General features: G+C 50.7%; 1 protein-coding gene across 1 annotated transcript in view; it reads left to right on the forward strand.

Annotated features, from left to right (window-relative positions):
- Positions 1-6,325: 6,325 nt before the first annotated feature.
- LOC100907934 (uncharacterized) overlaps positions 6,326-27,144 on the forward strand; it is a 47,379-nt gene continuing 26,560 nt past the window's right edge. The window contains exon 1 of the mRNA XM_029111057.1: positions 6,326-6,556. Within this exon, the coding sequence (XP_028966890.1) occupies positions 6,433-6,556 (124 nt within the window). The 5' untranslated portion in view covers positions 6,326-6,432. The remainder of the gene's footprint in view (positions 6,557-27,144) is intronic.

Consider the following 27,144-nt stretch of genomic DNA (forward strand, 5'->3'; position numbering starts at 1 on the left):
GTATGCCGCGGATCATTGGCAAACAGAACGGATGTAACCAGAGCCCTTTTCCTCGACGTGGTGCAAGGCTCGAGCTTGGAATCGACTCGGCTGCGAAGGTTTGCGGGATTTCGGTGCCACGTCGCGAGTATATATTTAATATACAATGTACGGAGGGGAGGGACGCGACCCCTGTATCGGGACTCCGGGGAAGATTATCATGTTTGACAGGTTCTCGATGAAGATGCGCTCGGTGAGAGGAACTTCTGTCAATCAGCGCGAGATCTCATTGGAATCCCCGGCGTCTCGGAGCTTTCGGAGAAGCTCGCTCAGTCCAGGCCGCATTTTGGTGATTCGCCGATGACCCCCGGTGCCGTCGGTAAACCATGTTTCTTATCAAGGAAAAGCTGACGACTGCCTCATCATAGGAATGAGAGCGAACCGATCAGGCACTTGAATGGGACGCTGGCAAACTGTCTCACGGAGGTAAGGCCGCGACCCGACTGACTGGCTGGCGAGCGGGCGTGTTGTCTCTTGAAACTGTTTCCGCCATCGTCGTCACGTGCTCTGCAGCACTCATGAATGATTGAGTGTCTCAACAGTTGCTCTGGGTGGCATCAACGCTTTGAATGAGTCCGATTCCTTGAAAAAGAGTTTTCATCTTCATTCTCAATCAACCCGACCGCTACCGCCACACATCAGCCTCGACAGACTGAGAAACGAGGAAAGACATTATTCTAGAGGAGAAGACAGCTCTAAGGAAAATAGGACCTTTCTCTTGCTGGAGCAAGGACGGCAGCGGGGGTCATCGGCGAATCACCAAAATGCGGCCTGGACAACGCGAGCATCTCCGAAAGCTCCGAGACGCCGGGGAATATTCCAATGAGATCTCGCGCTTATTGACAGAAGTTCCTCTCACCGAGCGCATCTTCATCGAGAACCTGTCAAACATGATAATCTTGCCCGGCGTCCCGATACAGGGGTCGCGTCCCTCCCCTCCGTACATTGTATATTAAATATATACTCGTGACGTGGCACGCAGCGTCATCTTCCTGGAATCCCTGCTCCTGAATTCATTACATCCTTTTGTCGTTGAGCATTCCTACGAACACCATTGTGCGAAGTCCTGACTGGCTGTCCGAGCGGTTCAGCCGTCGAGCAAGTAGGGCAGCCTTGTCAAGTACGGAAGCAAAGGCAAGGAGACTCGAGTCAGTCAGGATGTAGGAATGTACCCTCCGTCTGAATGTCGGCCGACTTTGTCTTTGACTTCCAGCTGGTCTTGGTCTCTGAGATTCTTGGACTGACATACAACCTACGAAGCAGTCTTCGGCATGCGGAACAACATCTCTCCTTCCTGGCAAAGTTTGCTCGAGTTGGAGGGGGGCAGCAAGATCCTGGCTGCCTTGAATACGGCTCGTTTCCATGAATCAGTCTGACCAGAGGGGAAGTTTACACAATCGATGATGTTGCCCCCAGCGAATTACAGTCAGTCATTCGTTTATCTCTGAGCAAAGTCTGAGAGTCATCATTCCCCATTGTCTGTGGACACATATTATAGAAATCGATTCTGCGATTCTCGAGAAGAGGAGTGGATTCCCCACGGAAGGGTCTCAAATTCAATGGCATTCAGTCCCGATCTTCGAGGAGGAGCCAGGGCTGAGCTTCCCTGCCCGAGTCGCGGAGCTTCGTTGGAAAAATAGAACCGTGCTCACTTTGGGATTACTGAAGTTTTTCTGTTGGTTATCGGCCGACATGAGTTCTGTCTAAATTCTGTGCGTCAGGGTTCCAATTGTGTGTGTCAGACACAATAGCAGCGAGCATTTCAAAGCTAATGTGTGCCGAATGCCTCGGAGCCCCGGAGCAGAATGTCTCAGAGAGAAAAAGAAAAAAAAGATTGATCGAAACGATTTCTGTCGATTTTACGTTCGGCCCCTTCCCAGTCGTCATCACAGTGTCAAGATGTTCTCTCCGATCCGCCTCTCAGCGGATTAGATATTTCAACAAGAAAAACGTACAGAGAGATTGAAAGAGAGCGAGAGCAGATTTCATCAAATAGCGGGAACGCTCAAATATAGATCGATACACGAGTTCGAAGCGGAGGCGGCAGAACACCTTTCCTGGTGTAAACTGGAGTCTGCGTCGAGGAAGAGGCGAGAATATGGAAGGGTCCTGACATACATTACGCTCGCTCGTAGATCGTCCTAAGGATCGAACGTTCCTTGTGCTGGCAGGGAAGACACCCGATGAGCAAGAGGGCTCGAAAGTGTTCCCAGGTGCTGAATCAGAGGAGCAGGCTCAAAAAAAACTCGTCAACTTCCCCGAAAACCAGACCACCACGCGACTCGCTCTCGTCTTGTCATGCTCGCGCTTCTATTCCGCGAAGGAGTTCTTATTTAGCAGAAACTAACAGCTCCATGCGACGGCGGTTGCCGTTGCTGTTGTTCGATCGATTGGACATGCCATTATGTTTCTTTCACCGCTTGACAGCTCTGTGATTATTATTGCGCAATTTCGCCGTGCACATGTTCGAAGCAGCAGGCATCGGGAATTATTTTCGCTCCGCGGAACATTATCGTGATAAGCGTTCAATAATCTTCCCGTTGGAATCCTCTTCCAGGTTGAAACTGAAACTCCGGAGATCAATATAGGTATCAGGCATCGAAGATTCGAGAGCACTAGCGAATCCGAACACGGATCCATTCTTCCGTTCGCACCGCCGACTCCCCTGTACAATCGAATAGTATCGATTTTCCGCTCCATACTCGTCGTCGTGATGATAGGGTGGACGGCGCGAGTCGGCGCTTCCAAAAATGGCCCTCACAGGTGTAAGGGTGATATCATGAGCGTTCACCGGTGGAGCCTGATTGTATCAGATGGATGGTTGTCCAGAGAACGGGAATTTCAAAGATCGCAGCCGACTTAAACTTCGAACGTCTCAATCCGATGCAATAGTGGTCTAACCATGGTCGCGCGTCACAGAGGTAACTTCTCGCCAAAGGCATAGCCAGTGAAGCTGTTTCTCAAATCCTCCAGTGGGCTTCGCGATGGCTTTTGGTCCTTATGATTTGAGGATGAGTCCCACGGCGCGACGTCGACATGTCGGGTGCCCTCGGTTTCGGATAATGTTTCGCTTGAATCACATGCCTCTACCGGGAGCAGTACCTGCTTATTACGGAGCCCGCTTGGCAATCTTTTCGCTGAGCGACTTCAACGAACATAATTTCTCAAAATATAAATCATTCTCGACCGATCGGAGCGGTGTTGAAATTCAAGTTTTTCCTTCCGACCGGCTAAGAGCTCCGGGCGCGCGACGACTTCAATGATCGCGGGCGGTTATCGTTCAGAATTCTCGCCTCGCTCAGGTCGCAGTCAAGTCTTTTTCTGTGTTCCTTTCGCGGCACCGTTCGGTCGTGTCAATCTTCAGTCGACCATCACCGGGTGGCGCTTCCACCTTTTTTCTCAAAAATCTCATCCTCCCCTGCGCTGCTAAGCGATCTCGTGAAAGAACGATTCTGCTGCCTAACATGCACTTTCTGACGTTCGGCTGGTCCTTCTCCCGCCATAGCTGCTCCTGGATGATGCTTGCCGTTTGTGCTACTGGTGGACAAGACACCATTAAAGCCCAAGTCGAGCATCCGGTGACAAATGGATTTTCGAGCCGGCATTAAGATTAATCGTCGACGTTCGGTGAAAAAAAGTATTTCCAGTATCAATCAAGCTCCTCCACTGGTTTTCCAGTCGGAGAGACCCTCTAACATTGTTCGGGCAAAAATATGCTCATGCATCGCTCTCGAAAAACCGATGTTGTGACATAAGATGATCGATGCAGCTCAGAGAGAAGAAACGAATGCAAATGGAAACATCAACTCACATCAATGAGATCCGCTCCCAGGCTTGTTCCACGAACTCACACCGCATAGTAGATGAGAGGTTTCCGAGAGACGACATTCCGGGGGTTAGAAAGGCATGGGACACACCTGACGGCGGCGCGGCGCATTCCCCGAAATCCGTCCGTGAAGGCAAGGTATATTCAGACCTCTCCTACGAGCAGAACCTACTCATTCGTTCACTCACTAGCTCACAGAGTGAGTGGGTCAGCCAGAGAAACAGTGTGTAGATACGAAACTCTAGAAGTAGTAGGCACTGTTTCTCACATTCATCTACGAGTTCGGAGAATTTCCAGTGGCGTAAAACTCTCATCGCTCGACTGTTTATGTTGGCATTGACAGATTTGTACCTGAAAGACCTCTCGACAGGGTGTCGCGGGTAGCCGAACAGGAATCAGAGCGCCACATCGCCTGGTATCCATTCCGGAGAAGTCTCGATGCACAAGCTTTCGGGAAATCTAGGCCCGCATGGAAGATTGAGCCGCACAAAAAATCCACTCGATCATTGCGAACAGTCGTAAAGCACACCCTGGCTCCGCAATACATCTCGAGGTCGAAACTCTGCTTTCTGAGTGAACAAGAGTGACAGACGCTCTCGATTGAGATAATGGGGAATTAGAGCAGGGTCCGAGATGGCAAATCGACTTATTGTGACACAAAGCTGGAGTCCGGCGTCCCTGGAGCGACAAAGCCTCGTATTTTTTGGTTCATCCCGTAAGACAATCCGTTGCGGTTGGTTGAGTCGACAGCAAAAACGCTTGCGAAGATCCTCGGGCAGCCTCTCCTATCGCCCGCTGAGAAGTGACGAAGACGACAACAAGAAAGACGACAGCGATGGAAGATATGTCTCAAAGTTTTCGGACGCAATCAAGCGATTTCATCTTCGAATCCGGCTGACTGGATACTCATTGTTTCTCCGTGTTTTTCTCCCCCAAAAAATTCGAATCCTTGTTTGGAGCGCTTTCTCACACCAGCTTTGCAGCTCGCGATCGGTAGACCCACACGAGATGAGAGTATCCAGGATATTCATTCTCTTATCAGACCTCTCAGCTATTGGCTGCGACCTCCGCCGTTTCGGCACCGAACAGCAACTCTGCACGGAGGCGCGCACGTTCGAACTGCGAGCTCCGGGGATGCTGGGGCTCATTGCGTCTGCCCTCGACGATAATTCTAACCAGACTGAAACCAGGTCTGGGAATCTCCTACATGGCGCGAGGGGCAGTCGCAGGCCAGGGGAGCGTCGAGGTGGTCACCGGAACGAGGAATCTTCGCTTGTCGACAGGAAAGTCAGCCGTATTCGAAAACCTCGGAGCAAACAAAATAAACAGTCTGTACCGAGAGCCGGTCATTAATCTCTCGCCTTTGTTAACACCCACGGTCATAGTTACGCACCTCAGCGCGCATTTGGAAGCGCATAGAATCGAACACAGATACATTTGAAAAACTCATACGTCAGAGAAAACCCTCAAAGACGACATGGACAAAAAAACAGCGAAAATAGAGAAAGAATGAAAACCTGTTCCGCTGAACACACCGTAACGTAAAGCAAAAACCTTTGGGTTTCTGTTGGCGGCTCCTGCCACTTGGTTTCTGCCGACTTACGTGGTGACTTGGAGTTGTTACGTCGCGGCTGTCAGCAGATGGGATGGACAGTTGCCGGACAGAAGATAAACATTTTTGGCAACAAAAGCTCGCCTACGAGTTTCAGCATCACCGTCGGATTTCGGCCTCATCCACATAAGATGCTTGAGACGTCAGGACTGCGGCTCAACCAACCCGCGAGGTCCTTAAGAGATCCGTGATGCCGTTGGAGGCGGTGAGAGCTCGGAGTACCTTCCCTTATTTTCACACCGTGTATCATCTCCAACGCAGTCGGCAAAATACCCTCGGAAGCCTCGATTGAGTCCTGACAGGCGATTAGTCATCAGGGAAGCACCTGATGATGCATGAAAAACGTGAATAACGGTGTGCCTGCTTCTCACCGGATGCTGGAACATGAATCGTCATGCAGAAGAATTTCACTTCAGAACAGGTGGATACGGGTCAGCTTGGATGCCGCCCACGGAGCCTAGACTCGATTGCCGATTGCAAGCTTGAATGCCGAACTTCTCCCAATAATCAGTGATTCAGATTATCATCAGTCAACAGTACTCAGGTTATCGTCTCCGTATCTTTTTGGACGGTGTCTTCCGATCGGTTTCGTGGTGTCTGAATTTTCCATCGATCCCTTCGGTATGTCCGGCCGAGAAAATGGTTGCGGAAGTTCGATGCGGGATGGTGAAGCATCTCTGAAACCATGGTTCGGCATCCTCGATCGATATAGCTTCAATTCGTAGTTAGTATTGAACAATGCACACAGTCATTGTCGCGTGGTCCTGAGCCCTGCGCTCGCCACCGGGGCCCTCTCCCATTTGAGAGAGGGTAGCAAGCCACCAAGTGCTGTGGATTCAACGCGGCTCAGTCGAACTCGTTGGTCTGCGAGTCAGGATGTGATCAGGATGTGGATTGAAACGTGCGAATTTCCAACGGATTTCTCCGTCATGACGTCTGACGGGTATCGCTCGAAATGACTATGGATATCCGTTCAGTGCTCGCGTTTCTGATATGGGCCCTTTCGGTCCATGGAGGGCTCTGTGCAGTTCTGAGGATCAGCGCGGATTCTGCTCAGCCTGGAGAAGAATCGTTTCAACGTGAGTGATAGACAAGTTCGCGGACGGATCGTCGAAGGAGCAGCTCCGTGAATAAATGAGTACCGATGAAAGTTCCGTCGAGCGGTGGTGGCCGACGACCACTGAGTGTCTCGAAGGATGCCTATGCTCCCACATCAGCGAAGCTCTTGTCGACTATCGAATCCTGGCAATTGACTGGAATTCGAGCTTCTACGTCGAATTTGCGTTCCTCAAGAGAATCTAGGAAGGTCCAAACTCTTGGATCCAGTCATCGGGGGCGGGCGAGTATTTGCGTGGCGCGTGGGCATCTATGTTCTGGGACTCGACGCGAAACGAAAAATTTCGGAAACGCGACAGCCCTTGATTCAAGAGTCATCGCGCACGTAATTTCTCGTAGATGACCTTAATGGATATTTGGTTTTGAAAAAGCTTCAGCTTAGAGAAGCTTCACACTTTTTTGATAACGCCCACGACCATGAAAGAAGAGCGACCGGGCTCTCAACCGCCACAGACGTCGATGAGCCATGAGCATGTCACGTTCTCCGTGGCGGAACAAGACCGAGAAACGGGAGCTTGGCAAAGAACGAGGGGAAAAGTTGAAGGATTAATGTTGAACACATGTTCCTGGAATTGTTCTCTGTCTTTCTCCCTAATAGGCGGATGACAGCGGCTTTCACCTATCCCCATGTCTTTACTTCCAACAAGTATTCCGCGAGCGGATGCGCACGCTTTCGGATTACCAACATCGAGGTAAATCATGAATCAGACAAGAATCATCTGCTCACAAGGTCATCACATGAGTTGTCAGTTCCCCTTCCCTAGCTCGAACAATATCCGATTCCGGTTCACGGGGCACGGGCCTGGTGATCTCAGCCCGAAATCTCGTGATTTGGTTTTGTGGGACGCGTTCCTCTCGACTCTCGAGTCTCGCCCGAATTCCCCTCCGATCGAGGCCTCGAAATCACTCGCGCTCTTCTTTGACCAATGCTCAGCTGTTTCGCCCACGAGCGCGATGAATTCCGGAGTATCAAGTCCTCCCTCTAGTCAGAGCCCCGAAATCGGCAAAGAACAGCAGATGCTTCGACGGAGCGTTCGACAAATTTTCGTCTTCCCCTCCCTTCGTTAGACACTCTCATTTACCGGGTGCTGAACTCATTACGGATGCACGCCCACCAATTCTCTTTTCACCATAATTTTCTGACAGATTCCGCGTCTGCGTCGTTATCCAAAACTATTTTTCGAGCATGCTCCGTACTGTGCCTCAAAGCGGCCGGAGTCACTCATGGACGCCGGGAAGCCAGGAATCTTGCAGTTTAACGAGTGAATCGACCGTGACGTGGAGATCCTTCTTTTCATTCGAGATGTCAAGATGATTCCCCGCTTAGGAATTTGGGCCCTGTTTTCATCTTCGTATTCTAATGAGGCCGATCCGTGTCGAATCAAATTTTCGGGATCTAATCAAATTACCATTTTAAGCGTCCGCCCTGCCTCTCTCTTCGACACTTCGGACCTGGGGCGGCGATCTTGAAAGATTTTTGGCCTCCGAGCTCTTCATTGATATTTGTTGACACTGCGTGAGGCGTTGGAGTTTCTTCCCGCCACTGCTACAACTTCGGATCAAAGCTGCGTCCTAGAATACGACATCTCGGCGTCTCTTCCGATTCTCGGAGGAGTTTTGAATTGGGATTGGCCATTCTGAGAGTCATAAATCTGATCCCATACCTGCGGGTAGCGCCAGCGTACTCCTCCACAGGAGTGGCCTCCCGCATGACCCTGATGTGCGGAGCCACAGATCGCAAGGAGTTTCGCGTGCGAATAAATGATCAGAAATAGCATAAACAAAATCCAAGTCACCTTTCAAAGAGTTTCTCACTGCATGTCGGCTCGAGAACGCTTTTGATAGCCGCACCGGAGCGGAGGCACCATGCCGGGCTGATTGGCGTTGATTTATTCACTGATCGGGTATCGAGCAAAGTGAAAGCTCCGCAATGAATCGGGTACTGGGCGAAGACAGGGTGTCTCAGCTCGGCGCCTCGGGCTTCCCTTTGAAAGGAGTGCCACGCCGCGGAGATTCCCGATATGGTTGGATAATGGCGCAATCAGTCATTCATCTGATAATTTTTCTTTCAATTATCAAATTGAAGGCAGCTGGATCGCTGCGGGATTCATGGAGCGCTGATCCGAGATTGTGCGTCGGGACTCTTGTCGGCTGCGGTCGAAGTCTCGACCGCAGCAAGTAATCATTTCTAAAGCCCTGTGACCCGCCGGCTGTCCGTAGACTTGCGCGAGTCTGTTCCAATGTGTGTACAAGCCGTATGCTGTATGCAGGTCTGTGTGTTGCGACACGTTCCACGCCCATAGATGTTGCTTGTCATTGTGGATGATGAATAAAACACATGCGATCTGAGCGGTCATGATAGCGTGTGTCGCGTCTCGCCCTTTCTCTCGCTCATTTCTTAGCCTCTCATCCAGTTCTTCCTTCCTGGTCCTCCTTTGAGTCGCGCTCCGATCCTCCCCTTGGATCGGTTTGCAATTTCAGCTGACTGGGGGATTGAATGCAAGCTCCGAGAACTGTCACTAATTGCCCGTAGATTATTCATGCGCCGCACTCACCGCTTCTGGGTAGGAGCTGCAGAAACTGAGCCGATATTTTTGTCTCAAGGTCATACTTTTTGATTCCAAGGCATAACGAATTGACTATCTAGGGTTTTTGGAAACTAACCTCCACTCTGTAACGGACCAAGAAAACAATTAGGGCATCAATCATTCGACAGTGGCTCAGGAGTGCAACAGTGTGCTGTACCACCCAAAAACCTCCAGAATAGCATGGGCGTTGGGCACTCAATGGATGATCCATATACTCTGGAGAGTTCATTGTCTCTCGAGTTACTATGACAGTGCAGAGGAATTATTTTTCCTCTCTTTAGGCCTGATGATCCATTTGTCTTGAGCTGCTATGGAAAAACGATCGTTCAGGGGATGATTCCGAGCTCTGTTCCGGTCGGAATATCATCTGTGGGAAGCACTGTTCGTCTCCGTCGAAAAGGGGGTCGGAAAACGCGGAGTTGCTCTCACTCCAGAGACCGAGCCCGACATCGACAAACGCTCATCGCTTGAAATGCGTATCGATCCGTCTTAAAACGGAGAAACAAGCTCTCGACCTCAGCCCGTGCCTTGCTACTAATTTCTCACGGCGAGCACCGCCTGGGGTCTCGCAGGAACTAGGCGTGATTTCTTGGGAAGTTGACAGACCGCTCGAAATTGAAATAATCACCGCGAGAGATTATTTCTGCTATCAACCAGTTGAGAGGATCTCTCCTAACGGAGTCGGACGAATCCTCTGGCTGACCCCGGACAGAATGGAAAACGGGAGGGAAATCGCTTCCCGTGGAGAGAAAAGTCGTACTGGGTCGGTGCTCGACGTCGTTCAACACGTTGACGACGCATTTTATGTGAAATTGATGAGTCTGCGATCCGAGCGGAAAAGTTTGGGATGCGCGAAACAGCAGCCGATAGCTCCCGGTCGAGCCTTCTTCCTCCGAAGCCCTGGAACGTCGAGAGCAAGACAGCGAGTGTGATCAAGATTCAGAAAAACAAGAGGATATAGAATTACGTCCTGGAGACACTGCACACGTTCGATTAGTGGGATCGAACAGCTGAAACCGCAAGACCTCCTAATCGTTAACTGTATACCGTGTAATTATCGAGATTGTGTGGTGGCACAGGAGAGCCTTCAACACTGCAGCGACAGCGTCCAGTTGAGCGAGAGGATGGCAAGCAAATCGAAGAATTCGATAAGCTGTCAGTCCCGCAGACTTGGGGCTATCTCAGCGGTGAGGTTTTAGGTTACTGCACAACGGTGAGATCTAAGAATGGTTGAAATTCTCAAAATATACGGATTGGCGAGGATCAGGGAACTACCAATCCATGACTCGATGGTAATGAATAAATATCGAAAACGTGTCAAACTTTCGGTTAGGGTCCCATTCACCCTGAGATGTTGGATCCGGCTCGGGCGTCACTTGGTAAGCGAGCGAATATACGTATTTTTTCATTAGCTCTGGATCTTAGCAGAGAGCTCCATACGCATCCCGACGAGCGTCATTGGTGGCGACACCGGAATTCGAACTCTCCGCGAACAACCGAAAAATCCACGACCGGTATTGCGAATACTTCGGAAACTAGTTTCTAGTTCCCTTCGCTTGCTCGCTCATCGCTTTGTTTATTTGTACTGCAGTCGTCACTGAACGGAATTTCTCGATACGACCGCCAGCATGAGTACGCTCTCACCGAGTGTTTACCTTAGAACAGAGTTGTCTGTGGAAATTTCGGAGGTGATTGAGTAGCATTAAGAGTAAAGGTCGCATCAGCATCACATTCAGCCGGAAACACACGAGATGTGTCTGCTCACCTTTCGTTTTCCCCGGCGGATTCGGTTTCTGGTCTGAGAGAAAAAAGCGGGTCTGTTTTCTAATCTCTGAAAACAGCCGCGGAAGCATCAGCAGCCCGACTCCCACATGGTACCGTGGTGTTCACATACGCACTCGGATGAGTTGACTGCATCCCGCTTCCACCGACCCACGAATAGGGAGCCAGGTGAATGGAATCCGCGGTCCTCTCTCAAGTTGTGTGAATTTCTTCTGAGTGAGACATACTAAATGATGCCGAGGACTCAGCCATACGATCATCATGCGAGCATTGTGCTTCTCTTGGAGCGCGTGTGCTTCACAGAGATTTTGACCAGAGCTCAGTCTCTAGGAATGTTACATTTTCCTTACAACGGCAAGCCGTTGTTTCAGAGCACCGGCAAGCCTTTTCCAGAGAGGCAACGTGGCCGCGCTGACTGACGGAGAGGGAAAGCATTAGATCATATAAATCAGTGACGAGTTAGTAGAGGTTAGAAGATTGACCCGAGCGGTTTTTGGCTCGGACAACACTCGCCAGCCACGCGCTCCCTCCTCGGCTGGGACGTTTAGCTTCTTCTCTCGCTCTCTCGCTTCACTCGCTTGGCCTTTCAAAGGACTCCCAGAGCCGAACGAATCCGTAGGTGCCTCAAAATATCCGCCCGTGAACCAGGCGGTCAAATGATAGTTCCGAGAAGCTCTTACCTCGTTCACCAGGAGAACCTTTTCGTCTTCTTTAACAACTATCCACCCTCGCCAATGCCAGGAGCTGATGATATGGAGATCGATCTGAAGAAGCCCTCCGATCGAAGGCTGAGCGAATAATTATCTGAGTCGATCCACAGCTGAGACGCGCGCTGGTCGCGTTGAGACCTTGACATGGACGCCGTTAATCCGAGTAGTGGGCACTTGATGACGAACACCTGTCTTCACTTCCATGTCTGTTCATGCAAAGTATAGTTACAGACGAGGTCCCACGCTGAAAGTCATACTCACTCTCATACATAAATTCCGACCACCGTGTGATGACGGAATGAAATAGCTCTTAATAGACATCGTGACCACTTTGATCGATTGATTGACGAGAGGTCTAATCGACGGACGGGGAGGAAGACAGCCAGCCGATCTGAGGGTTTCATCGCGGATCTTCACGTCGTGCAATAACGCTGTCTAATCGCTCAAAATTTATTTTTGATGACTGTGTTGATCACCAGAACAGAAGCTTCAAATGAACGTTTATCTCGAAGGGAATGCCATGTATCTGATTGAAGGTAGCACACGATTTCGCAGTGTTTCTGTCATCGGTGACATCATCAGCCGGTCAAGCAACTGATCAATCGATCGATGTCCAGCGAGTTCAGACAGAAGGATCGACTAATTATGGGGACGGTCGGGAATACAATCATTGACGGCAAGGCCGGTCGGAGGGTGATGGCGACCACCGGCTGAGTTGACAGAACCCCTCAAGCCAAGATTTCTGTCTTCAGAAGTACTCGTAGGAATAGCTTTCCAGTCAAATCAGCAGTCAGCCATTGCTTGAGCTTTTTTTTCTCCAACGGTTTCATCTCGCTCAGCGGGTTTCGTACGGATCGGAACGGTTTCTAACGTGAGTGATCTGTATCCCTCGTCCGTTGCGTGTGATGATGGAATCCAAGACAATCGTTGACTACCTCACGGCAGGTGAATTTTGAGATGCAGAAGCGGAGAATCTGAGCGGAGCATCCGATTCACGGACCGACGAATGCCCTGTATAGTACCGAAAGTACTGGCAGATGATTAAAGAGCTGAAGAAGCCGATGACGAGCTCCCCGAAAGCTTTAGATACTCCGGAGAATTTTCTTCGCTGAAATCAGGTGGGAGGGCGAGAGAATTCGGGTGAAAGGAGCCGGATTCAAGGCAGAGGGAAAGAGTCTCTCGGACTTTGAAAACAATTCCGATCAATTTGATTGAGTTGAAGGGCTCTGATGCGCGGCTCATCACACCGACATCTTCTGTCTTGAAGGGAAAAGATCCTAAAAAGATTTGAAGAAGGAACTGCATTTAAATGACGTTGAAGGGGGCGTTTGGGTATTTAGGCTTTGAGCGTCGCCCACGCTGAACCCGAACATAGTAGTCGGTGTAGACAGTTGACTCCGGGACTTTTCCCTTCTTTGCTAAACGATGCGCTCAGGTTGAATGTGTTGCGGAACGGGCCCGCTTTAATCGGAGGCGGCGCTCCACGACAAGCCCTCTACAAAAATCACCGGAAATTGTTTTGGAACCTTCTCTGAGAGAGAGATTCGAGATGAAATTTCCGGAAAAATGTGACATTTTCGATATCGAAATCGTTGCCTAACAGAGAATGAAATCTCATAATGGAGAGTCTATTTCGAAGCCGAACTATTGACACCGACCTATCGGTCACGATGTGCCCCGAGGATTCGAACTCCTCTCGAGATACCGCAAGATGATTGCTGCTTATATCTGTGCACGCCGGAAAAGATCGATGGCTCTTGGGAGGACCGCTCAGGTGGCCAGGCTCGGCTCTCTCTGATGAAAGTTTCCAATATAATGGCAGCCATCACTACTCTCTCAACTCCACAGGCTACGGGTTGGAACGTCGGCTTCCGCGGAAGGGAATGAATTTGTTTTCAAGGCAGCTCCAATAAAACACAATGTAATCTGAGTATATTCCGCTTCTCTCCCCGTGATTATTCTGACCAGGCATCACCGAACGTGCGATTTCAGTATTCGAGAATCCGATGCCCTGCTACCGTCAGTTTAATCTGGGATCTGGGGTTCGAAGCTATTTAAATTGATAACTCGAAACGTCCCTGAGATCGGAACTCTGTTGCTCTGTCGTTTCGCGATTAGCTCGGTTATCATTTAATGACATTCACTCCACTAATCCTCAATCTAGATAAAGCCTATGGAGGGGTTGATGGAGGCGTTCTCCCACCTCGGACTTGATACCTGATCAGCCAGAGATCCAACTTCCCGCGAGCCATCGAGCAGCCCTGGAAATCCAAGCACAGCTGAGCTATTAGAGGAACCTTGACTTCTGATTCCTCTCTCGCCGCACCTTCATCATCAGCACGAGAGCTCGAAGTCGCTCCGACGGCTTGTTCGAGACCAGCGGAATCGCCTCCCGTTACTCCGACGGATATGTCTCGCGGACAACATTGTGAAGCGTGTCAAGTTTGTCGGCCGTCTCCGGCATCGTACCGCTGTTTCTCACTTTCGTTCGGCGCGGCGAGCATTCACCAGCTGTTGCACATTCGGAGCGACAACCTTCATCGGAGATATTCAATTCAAATGCTGTGACGACTCATGTGACCGTCGAACTCGTCCTGAGATCCTCTTTCCCCTTTTGTGCACAATCTCGTCCGAAACAACGAAAAACTCGCTCAGTCAGATTGAGCGAAGGGACAACCGAATAAAGAAGTAAAAAGCCAGAGTCTATATTGTGCTGTTCTGGAGCTAATTGCCAGCTCTGACAACTAGGGCGTGGTACTTCCGCACACCTCATGATATGATACTCACAAGCGAGGTCTGTCACAGGCAAACACATCTCTGATGTATCCTAGAGGAAATAAATATTGACTCCGTCCGTGATCTCATACCGCGAGAGTTGATATGCTTTCCTTACTTGACGGAACCATTTCCCGGCTCGGATACGAGTTGTTTTTACTTTCTTATTCCAGGTGAGTATCCGAGCGGCTCCTTGGAAATATTCACTCAGTAAGAATGAGGATTTCCGAGACCGGGTCACTGAAAGAGAATGAATGATGTCGTAGATGGAGCAGCCGGGACTCTAGAAAGTCCCGATAGAGTCCGTCAGAGGAATATGCCAGAGAGACAAGTGAATCGGGCTTAATGTGCATGATGTCACCGGGCTGTGACACCAACGTGAACCGGAACGAGAGCTACTGCGCGCTGGGTGGGGAGACCAAGAGAGCTGCGGTTTTCTTCCTGGTTGTTAGTTCACCGCCGGTGGCTCATCATGTAGCTCGACCGAAGAGTGTTTTCTTTCCTCCCTTCAAACCATCATATGGTGTCTGCCCATAGCAGGCACGACCCCCTAGGTGAGCGACGTAAATGTAGTTTTTAGAGGGCTCCCGATCTTGAGGCAGTGAGAAACATTGCTTTCGGCCATAGGTGGTCCAGAAGAGTTGAGCTGAGGAAGAGAAATCGATAGATTCCCGAGCTTCTAATCTCTTTTATGGAGGCTTCGTCCATGTCTGGGACTCTGGTATCTTGCTGGATCTGATTGTAGACCAGAATCGTGGAGGACCCTCATCCTTCGCCGGATTCCCGGATGGAGAAACCTCAGGAGCTGCGCAGAGAGCTCCCCACTCGTACACCCCACTCCGCTCATTCAATTCTATTCCTCACCCCTGGCGCACTTTCCTGAATTCATTCTCTTGCCCACATCTGTTACGCCAAGGTAGCAGCGACAGGCATTTTTCCATTTGAGTTCGTTTATCTTGCTTATCAAAACGCAGCTCCCGCTGCAATTCTGCCGCTGTCACTCGATTGCTCAGCCTAGTTTGTTTCGGAGCTCGGGCGCGATCGACTCCGTATGGCTCACCACTCAGAGAACACGTCGCAAACTTGATTCGCACTCCGATTTTCTCACCTCTTCCGATCTATCGGACGATGAGGCTGCGTTTTTTTCTCCTTTCATAAGAATATTTCAAGCGATGTCAATCATGGCTGGACGCAGAGCGACGATCCTCGTTGAGTCTTCCTCCGTATTGTCAAAGGATGTGCATGTGGAAGGAAAAAATCAGAAGCGTTCCCCTTCCGCAGAGCTTCAGTCACCGATCTCAGGTTCTTGCTCAGCGAAAGCTCGTCTACACCCCAATCCCACCCATGATGCTCCGTCGTATTCTCTCTCGCCTTGGCTGCTCCCCTTTTTTCCCCGAAGCATTCAATGGAACGGTTTCATACCCACAATTGTATCCCTGGTCGCTACAGTTGCCCCACGGGGCAAAGAATATTTCACTGATAAGGAAAATACTTTAGGGCAGATGCACCCATCGTCCCTACGGCGCGGCGTTGGAACTGACTCCGACTTGGGCTCATTCGGAGAGAGTGGCCGCGGGACCGGCGGTTCAAGGCTCCTCACTCGTCAGCTCTGAGATATGAATTGTGCTCCTCTGATGCCGAGCCTTTCTCCCTCGGTGTCGAGCGGTCTCCCCACATTTGAAGACAGCGAACCAACTTCCTCGGCTTGCCGGGTTTTGCCCATCTCGACTGCTCGCCTGGCCTTCTAGCTCACCCTCCTGCTAAACTGCCGGCTTTTGCCGGCGGTGGCAGACATGGATATATATCGAGCGAGAGGGAGACAGAAGAACGCCATGAGAGGAATAAAGATAGAACAACGACGAGACGGGCCTTGCGGTGCTTTCTGACGAGTTGATCACTCTCGGATTACAGTCATCTTCATTTTGCTTCGACTGCCTAATGAGAGTTATAGGATCAGCCAGCGGGAGGCTGGCCCGCTCGAAGGCTCGGCCGGCCGGCTGGCCAGCTAGTGAGCACAGAGCTTCGATCGGTCGATGGATCGACTGCTCTCTCGGTTACTGAGTTGCCTCCTTGTTGACCCAAGAGATGGCGAAACAAAGAACACAATCAGATATACCGCTTCCGATGTCGGATGACTCGTCGACAAATTCAGTCGTTCTCAAGACGGAATGATCGGAGAATGACGGTGTCCAGACAATGACCCTCACCCTCAGGGTCCGGCAACTCAATTCAAGGAAAACAGCACACTCTTTTTTCCCTAAAAGTAATATTTTAATTGTAATGGAGGATAATCAAGGAAAGAGGAGCGGAAAATCTTTGGACCATTGCGAGTGGGCGCCATGCGTTCCACCGATTCTCCGCCTCGTTTGCGGGATTGGTGTGGAGTGTGTTCCCGAAGGTTGATAAGTTCCGATCCATTCTCACGATCTCCATGAATCAACAGCGGAGCCTGGTAGGAAGACAAGGAACTATCGCTGCCGGATGAAAGATAGCCTCTGAGGAGAGGTATCCAAAATCAATGTCTCCCTGAGGAGAATTAGCAAACGTACTCTCAGACAGACATGTCGCAGACAGTCAGGCGTACCGAGTAGTCGGAGAAGGAGTCCGGGCTCGGATGCCGAACCAGTCGGTGATTCAGGAGACAGCTGTCACGAGCTAGCATCACGGAATTCAATTATGAGATGCGACCCCCTTTATGCGACTCTCGTTCTCAGTTACTACGGAGTAGCAGTCGGAGCATCTATGTAGCTAGCGCAATCTGCCATCTATTCCTCCTGTCTCGCCTTCAGCTGTCCCTTCCGCGACCCGTATTTCCCTGCTTACCTCCACTCCCTCTCCCGGTCGAGCAAACTTCTCTCGTTTTGATACAACCTGTGTAGTATGCTCCATTGATTTCGACTCGAAAAACAACAAATGCGATGGCGGCTGGAGCAGCTGTATTGACCACCCCTGTCGTCTTTCAATCTACTTCTGTCGCACGAGTTCTATGCATACTCCCGATGAATGCCAGGGAAGTTAATCTCCCTCCCTCAAGTCTCGAAGTCTGAATGAGTCTTCGAAGAAATCAAGACTCGAGAATCATCGAGAGATTCTGGAAATACGAATCCAATCGAGTCCGCCTCGACGGATGAGCTCATTCATAATCTCTCACCCTGAATATCGAATTTGCTCGGGATCAATTTTCGCCGCGGGACAGCAGGAAAATTGGAGTCCCAGTCTCGTGAAATTTCGTCCTTGGGTCCGATCGAACGACGTCTGATAGAAAAGGTACAACGCTAATGATGACTGTGAAATGCAATTCATTCACAGTTGTCGATCACAACGTGTAGTCGAGCCCCAGTCGAGCATGAAAGCAGAACGCCGCTGCCGCCGACCGTGTAGGTTCTATATCAATTGTTGAATAATAAATATCCCTCTGGATCCAGTACACGCGTGTGTGCCGTATACATGTGAGATACCTCAATTCCTCACCGATATGCTTCCTCTCCAAACACGCCATCGGGGGTAAACATTCACGGCCGAAATAGAATACGATTGCTCGGAGCTCTATCATGGAACGAGGGAACGACGACTTGCACCCGAATTCCATGTCGGCCCTGCGACAGGACAGTACTCGGGAGGATCTTCACGATAAGATCTGTCCTGACAAATTACATCTGGATCAGCAGGACCTCATTAATTTTTGGTATCATCGACAGCTGGAGAACGAGAGAAAAACGCGAAGTTTTGTGAGCCCTATGTGCCCTGTATATCTTATGGGTGCTCATGTATCGAGCTCGTGCGTATATAAGCGACTTACGTGTGTGGGCTCCCTTGTTTGCATTTGAATGTAATGGACATGAAGCGTTAAAATGAGCCTTCACTATGCGGCAGTGACTGCAGCATTGAAAACGGTGTTAGTCCCAACAAGGCAGCGATACAGGGTGGAGTGTATGAGCATCTGCTTCGTGAATGCTGCCTGCCTGCCTGCCACGGGTTGTCCACCTTGTTGGTTGACTAGTCAGCCGGCCGCCGACTGGCTCACTCACTCACTCACTTGCTCGCTCCCAGTTCGTTTTTGGTGCTCAAATCGTGATGTGGCGATGGTGTGACCAAAAAAACGAGGCGTCGAAACTTTATTTCGAACCTTCGCCGCAAATGTCTCCATCATGCAGCGCCAGACAGTCTCCGTCTGAGAGTGGTTTGCTACCAGGACCCGATCTAGTCCATGCGCGAGGTCGTAAGGTCACACGATGATTCTGATCCGGCGAAGAAAGCTCAATACCACAACCTCCTTCGAAATACTCAGGAACGTTTCCACGGAATCCATTTTCTGAGGTGCGTGGGAGGGCAAGACCTCTTCAAGTCCGAGGAGAAATGTTGCCCCGGAAAAATTTCCGAGCTGAAAGTCTCGGTCTCCGATCGGATTGCGGCTAGGAATCAGATGAGACGGCTCAACGATCGGGATGATCATAATTTCCTACATTAGGTGCCTCCGAAGGGTTCGGGGTCCACCACCGGATGAATGATAAATCGACAGAAGAAGAGGGAACCCTTTCGGCGGGAGTAAGGAAGCTGTTCCGTGGAAGATTTGAGTGTGTGTGGGGAGCGTTTGAAAATATTTGTACGCGACCTTTGAGATTGAGTGCTGCTGCCTCCTCTCACTTACTCGCTTGAATCAATCAAAAATGGCGGCGTTCAATTTCACGCTTCTTTCTACCACCAGCACCAACGTCGCGTCGCTGCGTCACGGCCTCCGATTCTAACATCCGACCGCGACGGATGGACGATGGGAGACGTGCGCTAAGATTAGTAAAAGACGGAACGTCCACAGACTTGGATAGACAGCGAAACCGCTGTGATACACCAGGCGTTTCTCAGATGCGGAACGCTCGAATGATCACTGTTGCGGCGTCAAAACGATTATTGAAGGAACTCTGAACCCCGATCCCTTTTAAAGATTTGTCGACGGACTTGTTCGGAGCCAGGCTTAGAATCCCGATCGGAGCTGAGCGCTCCAATCTGCAGGAGACTACCTGCTTTCGTCTCGGTCAATTCTAGGGGGCAGATAGTCCTGGGAATATATATAGGGAAGAAATTCCTGAAACTGCTGGAACGATTCTTGAAGCGGGTAAGATGCGCGAGCTCCTGCAATGATTTCCCGAACGGCTCGGATTTCCCTGCACCGAGTAGAGGGAACTTTTAGCTGAGTTCAACTGAAATTCCGGGAGTCCAGCTGACCGACTCAATCGCTCCCAAACAGCCTTGCGGAGCTCACCCGACAGTCAGGGTAGAATTATTACATCACACGATCGCTAAGGGAGACAACGAAATTGCTCACGGCTTTCGTGACGCTTATCAAAGCCTGATTCCGTTCTAATGCGGGAGCCGCCGGGTCGTAGTGGAAAACTAGGTATTTATCGCTCCATTCACCGAAAAATCGAATGAAAGAGAATGCGCTCGAGGCTTCAGACAGGTGTACTCGTCAGTTGACCAAGGTAGGGGGACTCGGAACTCGATCCCCTCGGAGCTCAACCCCCAGTTCGGAATTGACTGAACTGAGGATGCACCGCCTCGACAGAACCCGCTGAAGATGGGTCGAGTCGCGAAAGTCGAATACCGTCTCGGAAGAAACATTATTTTACTTGGAACGCCCCGCTTCAGCTCGTGACACATTCAATGGGAACCCTTTGGCATGGAGAGATACATAAATAAGAGGGGATTTGTGGTCTTCTTGAAGATTCGAAGATCTGCCTGGTTCTATCTCGAGTTCTGCCGCTCACCATCAACATCAGCGGAGCCCAGAGCGATCGTACCTGTTCTTCTTCTTTTTCCCTTCCGTCTGCTTTTTTTTCTGACGATTCTGTCCATTTTTGGTGATTTTTCACCACCCTTTTCGTGACTGGCTGACTGGTTTTGAGCTGCATCAGATAGACGTTTATGGTGTGCGGGTCAGAGCGTGTCGTTCAGAATTCACTGGTCGAAACGACAAGGAATGGAGGCAACGGAACGACGATGGCGACGACGATGACGAAAAAGAGAAGAGAGAAAAGTACGTGTTAAATCACAGCTGTCGGAACGAGAGGCTCGCTGTGCTCCGGCAACTGTGTGTGTGTTCGTTTGTAATGGTATCGTTCGACTCAGAGGCTGCCAACCGAAATACGCAGCCGAAATCCGCTGGCAGCCGCAGTATACGCGAAGCACTTCAAGTCGTCTCACCACCGTCAATGAGACCGGCACATTGAGAAGTGGCGGGACTTGGAAACTGGGGATTCTCAAGAGTCTTAAGATGATTGCCAGCGGACGGACATCATCGGCGGTCGGCTCCACCGTCCGCAAGGGCGAGGCGGCAGGAGAGACAGAGCAGAGGGGATACGGAACAGAAACCAGAAATTCATGACGTACAGACGACGATCGCTCGCATCTTTGCGAGACTCGGAGCGTGCAGTCTCCTTACATTGAACGTCCAGCCATGATGGAAACGTGGTCCGTGGATTCATGTGATTGTCTACGGCTGTTGACTACGGTGGAGACTTTTTAGGAACCTCGGATCTCTCCGGATTCTCTTGGCGATCCGGTTTAGATGAACAATCTATAGAGATGCGAACCCTGTGCCCAATCGGCGCGAGGAAAACCCATCCCTCGCTCAAACGGAACGAGGTCCAGAAGACGAGGCGAGAATAGCAACACAAAAAAGATCCGAATCATTCTTTCCCCGATATATGCTACGATCCAAAGCCACACCGTATCGGTCGGTCTCGAGGTCCGGAGGAGGGTTCCAGGCCAAAAGATTGGAATCGGAAATCGAGTCACAAGTGGAAGCAGAAGTTTTAATCGGCGTCGTGGACTGGCGAGGAGACAGGTGAAATGGGTGAAGGTGAGGCGGGACAGTAAAAAAAGCACAGAGAGAAAAATGTTTTCATTTCTTGAGACAACAAAGCGCCGCAAGGAGTTGAATCGACACTTTTCACGTAGATGACCCGACGCGTTGTCGGCGGGACAAGCCGGCGGGTTTTAATGCTGCTGCACCGAAACTGCTCGGTATGCCGTATCGTTTGAGCGACAGCCGAGGTCGAATGGAGGCACAACGAGAGCGTAAAACAAGAGGAGACGCGGAGTCCGAGAGTTCCAACATTATTCCGAACTCACCATGTTTATTTGCATGGAGAAAAAATCTTTTCTCCTGCCCTTCGTTCAAAGGAACGTAAAAGCTCCGATAAACCCCAGATTCAGTCAGCAGGTCTCCCGGGTAGCATGAATGTTCCTCTTCGTCCCTGAACGTCAAAGTTGATCCTCACACGTCACCTTCGATTGAAGTCCCAGGGACCATCTGTTTGCCCCTGACCGTGACAGAAGGTCTTCCCGACGAATGCGCCCACACGATGACCACTGTTATGTAAACGTCAGGCACTGCATTGATGACTGTGCTATTCGTCCCCCGCTCGAGGGTTTGACTGCTACATATATAGAAAAATGGATCATGTTTCACCGAAGCCGGTTTCGTTACGCAAGATCACCCTCTATTCCTGTGGAACAAACAAAGGTCAGGTCGCTAACGAACACAAGCGCACCGGCTGATACTGACAGCACTAACGACTGAATGCAGTCGCTCCGGAAGATCACTAGATGAGTCGCTTCTCAGTTCGGAGCCTTGTCGCTGTCGATTCGGGACTTCGGGACGAGTCCAATCCTTGCTGAGGATCAGATGCTCCTCAAGGAGATCTGTAACAGCCCATTTTCCCGGCGAACTCCCGAACTATTTCTACTCAGGAGGTGCAAACTCGGAGCGATCGTGTTCGACAACAAGGGTGCTTCCCACCCGAATCAATTAAAAACACGTTTATCTGAGACCTTTTATCCCTCCTCGGGCGATAGTGGCGGTAGGCGCTCCCGTCCGCAGCACTATCGTTCTGACGGTGTCACCACTCTGTCTCCAGGGCGCCGCGTCGTGATCCATCATCTCCAGCCCTGGCTCGAGACTTTCGCTTAGTGTCTACTGTCGATATTTCTCGGTCTTCTCGCAATATTTCCATCTCACCCCACCCGTAAGAGTAAGGCCATGGAAATCCTCGTCCACTTGCAGGGCCCCACGGTAGGAGCCTTTATCGCTCGCAAGACCGTTGGACAAAGGTAACTGTGGTCGGAACATCAGCCTCTCACTGCTACCCAGAAGCAGCAAGAAACCGACATGGTGTCTGGACTTGACGTTCGCATGTCACATGGAACTTCATGTGATTACCAGGCATCACCGGCCCCCGAAACAAGTAATTTGCTCTACCCCATTCGGAGTTAGGGGGAGATTCACTTAATAGCAAAGAAGATGAGAGTGGACGAGCGGCAGGAAGTTCCTTTTTTAAACAGCTTGAAATTCGCGCGGAATGTGTAAGCGACGAGTGCGATCAAATACAAGACCGGGTCAGCCTTGCTGGCAAAGTGTGCGCAGCGCCAGCTTGCCTTCGACTTCATCTCGCGTAATTGGTGAACTTGGTAAAGCCTGCTCGGACTTGGCTTACAGCGCCTCCATGGCCAGTTGCATGGAGACTGCACTCGGGTTACGGTTGTTGCGGTGGCTTCGGCCGTCCTCCGAGTTGTCGCGCTCGTCGCTCAACTCATTGTCGTTATCGTGGTTGTTGTTACCGAGCTCGGTAAACCGCTGTCCGAGTTGACAACCTGTATTTTGATTGACCACCCAAATTCACGATGTTGCGGGCGGGCGGGCGTTCACAGAGAAGACGAGCGAACAAACGAAAGAACGAATGACGATCAGGTCCGAGCATCGAGTCATTTTCCCTTCAAAAATCCGTCCGTAGATGGATGGGAGCGGCCGTAGCCGTCTCCGATGTTGACGAAGGCGACAACAATGGCAAACCCCCTGCGCAGGTCGGGATTCCGATGACAAATCTTAGCTGTTGTTCCTCTATTTTTCTCTCATCATTGTTTTTTTCCTTTCGTAGGATTTTTTTCTTGCTGTTGGTTTTCGACCCAAAGTGTTACGCGCACCAGTGAGAAGCACGGCACGACTTCTCTTCGGACGACAATTGTGACTCGATGTGGGTTCTCCCAATTTCGCGACGGACGAACCTTCACTCCTCTCCCCCTCGCTCGTTCTCTCGCCCTTCTCTACCCTTCTCGACCCTTCTGCTGTCTTTTCGCTCTTACCCGGGGTGCTCGAGTCGTGATACCTTGTGCGGACTCACCACTGGCTTCTCACTTTGGACGCAAATCTTGAATTTCTGTTCGAAGCTACTTGAGGGTGTCCGAGTTGTTCTTGAGGAGCGCCTCGGGTTCGGACCGCAGGGAGCTCCGATGACGCCACATACGTGGCCGCAGAGGGACTGATATCGCGGGCCAGTTGAGGTAGTTAATTCCATCTGCGCGTAACGTAGAACGTCCAGACATTACAGTTATGAAGAGGAGGCCTTCGAGAACACAATGGATATGACGACTGGGTGGCTCTGTTCCTGGATTCGCGGAGAATCCGTTTCTCAACAAGGGTATCAGCGGAAGTTCTGCTCACTGAGCTCAAGTCACCGGGCGAAGTCGAATCCACTCAACGAACAAAACGACATTGTACATACCTACTTCGGCGGAGGCTGGTCGAGAAGCTCGTTAGGATCGCCATAGAAGGGCCCGGGCGTGCTGCTCGTCAGTCAATCCATCCTACGTGTGGTGTGTATGGGACCTACGTGATTGTACAATTCAATAGATGAGCTTTGATGGTGGAAGGAGGGCGGATTTAGAAACAAACAGGGAGCATTCAATCAATGGCTACTCGCGAAGCCTTACGCCTGAGACTCCGCTACCTGTATCACGTTCGGCTTTGTGAGGTTTCTCCTTGAGAGTCGTCTTACTTCATGCCAGGACTCGCCAGCTTCGAGGCAGCGCATCTCTCTTTTCGTAATTACCACCGGAGAGCTCTCCTCCCGAGCGCCCACACGGAAGTTGGTAGGCTCGAGGTTTGCGGAATGTCTGCCGGCATTGCCAGTCTGTTTCGTCCATAAGCTCGACGCAGGACTCCTGCGCGGGCACAACTCAGCTCGGTCATGGGGCTGCCTCCCTCTTGAGCATTCCTTCGGTCGCTTGCTCAGTAGCCCGAAAAACATGAAACCTGGAGGGCCTTTAGCGTTTTTACGATTCTATCTCGGAACTGCTTGATAATACGATTCGCGACAGCGCACGGGGGAGGAGGACCGAGTGCCGGGAGTCATGAACTTTCAAAGTCGAACGCGAGAAAGAAAGCGACAGCGATGATCTCCCGACATTTTTGCACTGTCATTTCCACGCCGGTGCGTGACACCTTCAGCTCCGTGGGACTTTGCATAGAGCTGGTGGCTCTAACGGTAGTGCATGCGCAGTCTCCGGGAGTCTACAATTACCCGGGACGGGTACACTCGTGCAGATCGTTGGCGTGTTGAGCATACATTTTTCTTTCGCCTAAAACCTTCGTGGAATTCGCACCTTTTGTTCGACCATTCGTATTTGCTCGGCTCAGACGCGCGCGTGCGAAACTAACATTCGCTCGTTACACCGGCTCGAGCGGGCGCGAATATTATTGTTTGTGCACCGCATGAGCCGCATAATTACCGCACATCTATCGGATGGAGGTGTTTATTCTTGCCTTCAATATTCAATGTGACAGACAGTCGTGAGAATCTGATGCATGGAGGATGAGTCAAGGATCGGGCGCGTATACGTTTTATCGGAAGTTGCAGAAGGGACGGAGTCTCACACTCGCCGTCGAAACTCCGCTGCTGCTGAGTCCGCGGTCTCGAGCGGAGGTCAGCTCTGTCATTTCGGAAGGCAGCAAGGCTGTTATTTCGCAGCCGTGAAAAGCGACTGGTGGCGAATTGCATCTTTGGTCACAGAACCGTGCCGGAGTGAACTCTGGTTCTCACATTTTCTCTCCGAGCTTCGCCCGGTTCATATGTGCCATACGAGTTCGTTGGAAGTTTGAATATCGCTCCGCGATTTCTACATGGTTGACATGTTTTTCAGACTTTTTCGTTGAGGAGAATTCTGATTGTAGTTTACTTCCGCTAACGAAGGAAACTGACCAAATGGTCAGTATGTTCCCATTTTGGTTCAGTCGGTCTTTTCGTCGGCTCGTTCTCGTTTAATTGGCGCTATGGATTACTTGTTCGCCCTGCTCGCGTGGTTGACGGTGACTTGAAACGATTCGCACAACGAGATATCGATCCTCACGCTTGGGCTCGCGGGCGGGTGGAGACAGGGGAGAAGTTCGGGAGGGATGAGATTTTTTCTCTCAGGTGTCACCCACAACCCAAGCAATCGCTCGGTACGTGGGTCGGTTGTCAGAAAAAGCAGTGCACGAGAAGACTGTGGTCATCGACGCGTACGACTCAAATGGTCGCGCCGGCGCGAGAATCTCAGCTGTGTGGATTCTGACGTCCGGATCACATTATATTTTTTTAATTGATTTGCTTCTGTGCGTTTCGCGTGAATTTTTCGAGTCTCACTCGCTATGGTCCGCGGCGGTTCTCACGAAAAATTACAAGCATCATGGGACGGAGTTCATGACAATAACGGGAAGAATCATCTCGGAAATTAGCGGAATCTCTCTCCTGAGTGAGACGTTTCGACAAACCAACATGTACGAGGAGAAAGAGCTGCCCGTGCGCTTGCTCCATGTCTAGCACGTTAAGTGAAAACGTGTCGTAGCTGTTGTGAGTTCCATCGACATCCGATGGCAGCCGGCGGCCAAGCATCCCACTGAGCCGGCTCCCCCAACGGAAATGCACCGACCAGCGACTTCCTGCCGCATAAGACATGGGGTGCTTGCTCCGAGGAATTCACTTCACAAAGCTGCGTCCGTAGATCGCAGCCGACGGGAAGACAAACGAAAATCGACAGAGAGAGAGGCGAGGGAAATACTCTTGAATGAAGGGGTTCACGCAGGGGAACACGAAAGACCCGGTACGTCACCCATAGGACGAATGGCATCTTATTCGACATTAGCGTCAATTTAGCTCCCACCGTATCCGGGACCCCATGTCGCTCTCGTAAGTGTCGTCACAAATCAGCAGCCAATGAGAAAAACTGTGGGGTAATCGAGCTTTCGATTCAGACAAATCGTCGTGGTGTTTTTTTCTCGCTCTACTCTTTTTCCGCGGAGCTCCGAGGCCTATAAGCTATTGTCCATCCCTGATTCCCATCGCTGATGATCCGCAATATTATTCGATTGTCTCCGCGCTGTCCAATCGGATTATTAGCCTTAACCATTCGCTTCCAAGAAAGCTGCGCTCAGAGTTCACGAGGAGTGCATACAAGGATGGGTCCCCGACACGAAATTTTTGATGTGACACACATTTATTCATGTATTTCTGAATAGATGGGGGGTAAGCTTATTACGTTGTATTTATCACAGAGCTGATTCTCCACGGGTATATGTGGTTGACTAGCTTGGAACGCGCATTCTGTTTCGGATAGAACACAAAGCCTCGACGAGTATTTCTCGAGTGAAGCGTGAATAGCTCGTCGAACAATTTCTCCAGCTTGACGATTCGCCTGAGGTAGTCAATATCACATTTTTCGAGTAGTTCACTAACATTGCACAGTTCAAAGGCATCGCTGCCTACGCCACACCTATATCTGACCTGCCGTACAAATCTCCGCTGGATAATCTCCAGACGTTCAAGATCTAGCTTTCTCAGAGGATTCCAGATAACACATCCGTATATAAGAATAGGAATGACATGC

The sequence above is a fragment of the Galendromus occidentalis genome, unplaced genomic scaffold, assembly GCF_000255335.2.
Source record: "Galendromus occidentalis unplaced genomic scaffold, Mocc_1.1 scf7180000077213, whole genome shotgun sequence".
NCBI classification, from domain to species: Eukaryota; Metazoa; Arthropoda; class Arachnida; order Mesostigmata; family Phytoseiidae; genus Galendromus; species Galendromus occidentalis.